The 6,000-nt window shown below is 32.3% G+C and overlaps 1 protein-coding gene across 3 annotated transcripts in view; it reads right to left on the reverse strand.

The window, feature by feature from the left end:
* The window catches only part of LOC119604238, a 196,933-nt gene that overhangs the window by 90,958 nt on the left and 99,975 nt on the right, over positions 1 to 6,000 (reverse strand). For all 3 annotated transcript variants that reach the window (XM_037956726.1, XM_037956724.1, XM_037956725.1), the window contains exon 4: positions 4,999 to 5,866. In XM_037956726.1, coding sequence (XP_037812654.1) covers positions 4,999 to 5,095 — 97 coding nt within the window. In that variant the 5' untranslated portion in view covers positions 5,096 to 5,866. The remainder of the gene's footprint in view (positions 1 to 4,998; positions 5,867 to 6,000) is intronic.

A 6,000-nucleotide genomic window follows, 5' to 3' on the forward strand; every position in this document is an offset into this window, starting at 1 on the left:
CGTGTAAGTTAAACTCTTCAGTACATATCTTATTAGTGATGAGTTCTTCCGTTAACTGCTTTTACAGTATTGAAATTTGTATGTAAAATTTATTCAAACAACAACTAATTTTTTTTTTCATTTAAAAACTATTCAAGCCTCCTTTTTGCTGGGTTGTTTGCTAAATTATTTAAGAATCTATAAAATAAAGAACAAAATGTGTTGGAATAGTATTCAATATATGACCAGTATTCTTAATTTCCTTAAACACTGCAGAGATATTTCAAAAGCAAAAATATTTTCTGTAAGTCTACTTAAAAACGCCACAATAAGAGAAGAAAGGAGGAATAAGAATTATCATCAGTCGTTTCTCAACTGAAATTTTAATAAATAATTCTTTTGAGATTATTTTCTTTCAGACGAATATCTTAATTGCATTTAAAAGAATGGAGAAAAGGACAATATTATTAATTATTTTGTAAACCATATGGAGGCAACCGAAGTTGTTGACTTTAAGGAATTATGTGTAGCTCTTGTATTTGGTATGACGCGAAATATGGAGGCTTGTGAAATCAGTTCTAATTCTGTTCTAGTTCAGTCCTAGTTCAGTTCTAGTTCTAGTTCTAGTTCAGTTCTAGTTCAGTTCTAGTTCAGTTCTAGTTCAGTTCTAGTTCAGTTCTAGTTCAGTTCTAGTTCAGTTCTAGTTCAGTTCTAGTTCAGTTCTAGTTCAGTTCTAGTTCAGTTCTAGTTCAGTTCTAGTTCAGTTCTAGTTCAGTTCTAGTTCAGTTCTAGTTCAGTTCTAGTTCAGTTCTAGTTCAGTTCTAGTTCAGTTCTAGTTCAGTTCTAGTTCAGTTCTAGTTCAGTTCTAGTTCAGTTCTAGTTCAGTTCTAGTTCAGTTCTAGTTCAGTTCTAGTTCAGTTCTAGTTCAGTTCTAGTTCAGTTCTAGTTCAGTTCTAGTTCAGTTCTAGTTCAGTTCTAGTTCAGTTCTAGTTCAGTTCTAGTTCAGTTCTAGTTCAGTTCTAGTTCAGTTCTAGTTCAGTTCTAGTTCAGTTCTAGTTCAGTTCTAGTTCAGTTCTAGTTCAGTTCTAGTTCAGTTCTAGTTCAGTTCTAGTTCAGTTCTAGTTCAGTTCTAGTTCAGTTCTAGTTCAGTTCTAGTTCAGTTCTAGTTCAGTTCTAGTTCAGTTCTAGTTCAGTTCTAGTTCAGTTCTAGTTCAGTTCTAGTTCAGTTCTAGTTCAGTTCTAGTTCAGTTCTAGTTCAGTTCTAGTTCAGTTCTAGTTCAGTTCTAGTTCAGTTCTAGTTCAGTTCTAGTTCAGTTCTAGTTCAGTTCAGTTCAGTTCAGTTCTAGTTCAGTTCTAGTTCAGTTCTAGTTCAGTTCTAGTTCAGTTCTAGTTCAGTTCTAGTTCAGTTCTAGTTCAGTTCTAGTTCAGTTCTAGTTCAGTTCTAGTTCAGTTCTAGTTCAGTTCTAGTTCAGTTCTAGTTCAGTTCAGTTCTAGTTCAGTTCTAGTTCAGTTCTAGTTCAGTTCTAGTTCAGTTCTAGTTCAGTTCTAGTTCAGTTCTAGTTCAAGTTCTAGTTCGTTTCTAGTTCAGTTATCTAGTTTCAGTTCTAGTTCAGTTAGTTCAGTTCTTATCTAGTTCCAGGTCTAGGTTGCAGGTTCTAGTTCAGTTCTAGTTCAGTTCTAGTTCAGTTCTAGTTCAGTTCTAGTTGCAGGTTCTAGTTGCAGTTCTAGTTCAGTTCTAGTTCAGTTCTAGTTCAGTTCTAGTTCAGTTTCTAGTTCAGATTTCTAGTTCAGTCTAGTTGCAGATCTAGTTTTCAGTTTCTAGTTCAGTTTAGTTCTTGGTACTAGTTCAGTTCTAGTTCAGTTCTAGTTCAGTTCGAGTTCAGTTCTAGTTCAGTTCTAGTTCAGTTCTAGCTTCAGTTCTAGTTCAGTTCTAGTTTCAGTTCCTAGTGCAGTTCTAGTTCAGTTCCTAGTTCAGTTCTAGTTCAGTTCTAGTTCAGTTCTAGTTCAGTTCTAGTGCAGTTCTAGTTCTGTTCTAGTTCAGTTCTAGTTCAAATCTGATTCAATCAATTAATTTAGTTTGAAAAATAAAACACCTCAGATGCTTTATTATGCCTTTTACTCCACTTTTAGGATACATAAGTATATTTAATAAATAAAAACAAATAGCATGATGTTAATTTGCCATTAAGACCCGTGAAACTTCTAAATATTTATGAGAAATTTTTTTAAAATTAATGACATTAAACTAATTCCAAAATGTTGTCACCGATGTTTTTTATTACTCTAGCAGGAAGCTACTCTAAACAGCAATGTCACCCAAACGAGAAATACTGGAATGGTGAACAGTTTCTACATGTCGTGCTTTTAATATTGACAACATTTATTTGTCTTGTTTAAAATGAATGAATAAAACGCCCACTCGGTTTTAATGTCTTTGTAGATTCTTTATTGGTTGGTGTTGTTGTTGTTTTCCATTTCTGCCCAAGAAAATAAAATTATTATTATTTTTGCTTCCGTTGCACTGGCTCTAATTGAATAATTGAATTTAAAATTCATATTTATTCCATGAACAGAAGATTCAGTAGCAAAACATGGAGGAGGAGTGGAGGAAGTAGGAGCAGTTCCACATAATCTTGTTGACTTTTTATGCTTTACGTATGTAAGTAAGTATTCTGTACAATAATTTCATTGAGTAAAGAAGACGAAATAGTCAGGTCCTTTTACTTTGCTCTATCTGTGTGATTTGAATGCTAAAGTGGTTGCGAATTTATTGGAGGGGGCGGTGGTGTGCGTATGCGTGTTTTATTTTAGCAATTTAAATTTGATGCTACAAAGTGATTTTAAATTAAATCAGTGTTGTTAAACAAAATCCTCTTGATATCAACTGTTAAGCTCTTTTTTCTTTCGTTCTTTCGCATTTAGTTAATTTTTTTCTCAACAGCTTTCAATTTTCGCAGTATAATAGCGCTTTGTTTAAGTTAAGCGATATTCTAGAGTAAAATTTTGAATATTTTTCTTTACATTTTCTTATACATATACTTTATTACCTAGAAATGTCTTATTTTTTTGAAAAAGAATTTCCATTTCTTTTAATTTTGTTTTTTGTACGGATTTCATTGCATCATAATGGCTTTAGGCAGCAAACTGTTGCTGTTAAAAAAGTTTCGTATTTTATGGCTCAGTTTTTTATATAGTATTTCTTCATCGTTGTCGTCATCATCATCTTGTTAAATTTCGTAGTAATAATGAATAGAATGAACAGACAGACGAATGTCGTAACGAGGCAAGGAATGTATGAATAAGACTATAATAAGGCAGTTACCACCATACCATTTTAACCATAATAATGTTGGTTGGTTTGGCTTGGCTGACTATTTTTTTGGTATATGAATGGGTGTCATGGGATGGCAGGATATGGTATGTGAGGGCATGGTTGGTTTGGTTTTTGTCTTGTCTTGTCTTAAATTGCATGTCAGTCTATGTTGTTTAGGTTTTTTTTTCTTGTATCCGATTGTTGGGAGGGAAATTGAAAATGTGACAAATTTGATTAGGATATTGTACATAAAACAATTTTCGTTCTGCCTTTTTTCCTACTTGTGTTTTCGTTTAGTATTTTACTTTTTTTTTTTTGAAAGACAAGGTGTTGCGGGAAATTACAGTTTTATGTAATTCCTTATTACGTAGGAAATGTGAAAAATTAAAATTAAGTTGGCATTTTTCTATTTATTTTTAGTTTTTTTCTGTTGTGTCACGAAAAATAAAAGATTTTAGTTAATATGAAAAAATATGTACATGTTAAAGTTTTAATATAGAAATAGTTTTTTAATCAAATTAAATCATAAGTCTTTCTCTTCCAATCAAAGCTCCAATTGCCACCAGAGACCATAATCAGTTCAACTCTAACTTAATTCTAATTTCGCTCTATTCGATAATTTGGAAATATACATGAAATACGAAGAAATTTTTAGAAAATCTTTTAACCGAGGACTTTCATAGATTTGAAATTAAAGCTAAAATGAATATTCCACTATTACAGAAGTAAGACGAAGAGGTCAAACACTGAAACAGTGAATAGATCTATCTATATCTATCTATCTATCTATCTATCTATCTATCTATCTATCTATCTATCTATCTATCTATCTATCTATCTATCTATCTATCTATCTATCTATCTATCTATCTATCTATCTATCTATCTATCTATCTATCTATCTATCTATCTATCTATCTATCTATCTATCTATCTATCTATCTATCTATCTATCTATCTATCTATCTATCTATCTATCTATCTATCTATCTATCGATCTATCTATCTATCTATCTATCTATCTATCTATCTATCTATCTATCTATCTATCTATCTATCTATCTATCTATCTATCTATCTATCTATCTATCTCTTTAATAGAAGATACAAAAATGAAGATTGTTGTTCAAAATTATAGCTTAAAGAAATTTGTGAAATTATTAGCAATAAAACGTCAATAATATTCAGCAAAAATTTGTCTAGACAAGCAATTAATTAGTTTATTTGAGATTATGAAAAATTACTTATTGTTAACTTTTAAGAGCTCAAATATAGTTGTGTTCGTATGTATGTCCACTGAAAACAAATTAAAATTTATGAATTTCCTAATAGCCAGTATATCTCCCTTATGTGCAAAATTAACATCCCTAGAATAAGGTCATAAATTTCAGGTAATGACATTTACAAATTGCAACCGACTACACTGTTAAATGGCTTGCATTAATTATGAACTTTCGATAAAAAAGAATTTATAAAAATGCTAAAAACAAAAAAATCTACTTAAAAACTATTATTCTTTTTCATATTTCAAGACTAAAGTCCTCTAACTTATTTGGTTACTCTTTCTTATAAACGATCAATTGAGACAGAAATTAAAGTTCAAGTATGAAAAATCGAAAACTAAGGAAAAACTTTATACAATAAAAAAAGAAAAATAGAATAAACCCAATATAAAGTAAAATTGTAAAAAATAGAATAGCACTTACCGTGAACAACGCTTGAGACCATTAACAGCATCATTAACCAACAGTGGCAGTAGCAACAAAAACAGCAGCCACACAACGTGCTACTGCTGAGCTTCATTATTTGTGAGACTACTCCAGCGTATAAGTGCTGCTGCTGCGTTCTTCCCCGCCACTTCGACGCTGGTCAAAAATGTAACACACACCGATGGTAAAGAGTACCCACACATATACATAAACTGCGACAGTATTGTTGCACAGATACAAACACAAACACGGCCCAACACTCACAACGGATCCTTCCTCGTCTTTTTTTGGAAAGGCAATGGGTTGCACTTCACTCACTTTTAAGACAATCAAACCACTTACTCAGTCAGTCAGTAAGTCAGTTTGTTGGTCAGCCAGGCGTTTTTCTCTTCGAGGCTTTTTATGCAAACTGTTACTGTAAGTAATCACCACAAGTGCTTTACAAGATATAAGAGTGTAATATTATGAAGTGGAGTGGCGCAGAGTGTAGTCAAGTGGTGCAGAACAGCCTATATACACGCTCGAAAAATATGCCTTTTAGCCATACACCAAGGGCAGTCTGTAATCGATGACCACAACACCAACACAGATGTACTGCGAATAGGCAACAAACAAAATAAATCGCTTTTGAGTTCAGCCACCGACAGCAGCAGACCATTAAATGCCAAAAGGCTTCCGCAATTACAAACGGCTTACGGCGTTCATTCACATTTATAAAATGATGCAGCAGCCTTTTTTTGTTTTGGTCTTGTGCAGCTTCTTTTGTTTCTTTTTTATTTGTCGTTTTTTTGTTTGTTTGTTTGTGCAATTTATGAAGTACGTTAGAAGCAGACGTCAGTCAGTGGCAAGGATGATGAAGATAAACCTGATGATAATCAAGAAAAGTAATAAAATTTTAGTTCTATTGTTTCTTTTAATCAATGTCTAAATGGTTAGGGAAGGTCTCTACCGACAGTAGACAATATACATATATTTCAAACATCCGTACATATAACAATA

Source organism: Lucilia sericata, unplaced genomic scaffold (assembly GCF_015586225.1).
Source record: "Lucilia sericata isolate MDLA Ls3-8-SP2 unplaced genomic scaffold, ASM1558622v1 Contig000373F_arrow, whole genome shotgun sequence".
In the NCBI taxonomy this organism is placed as follows: domain Eukaryota; kingdom Metazoa; phylum Arthropoda; class Insecta; order Diptera; family Calliphoridae; genus Lucilia; species Lucilia sericata.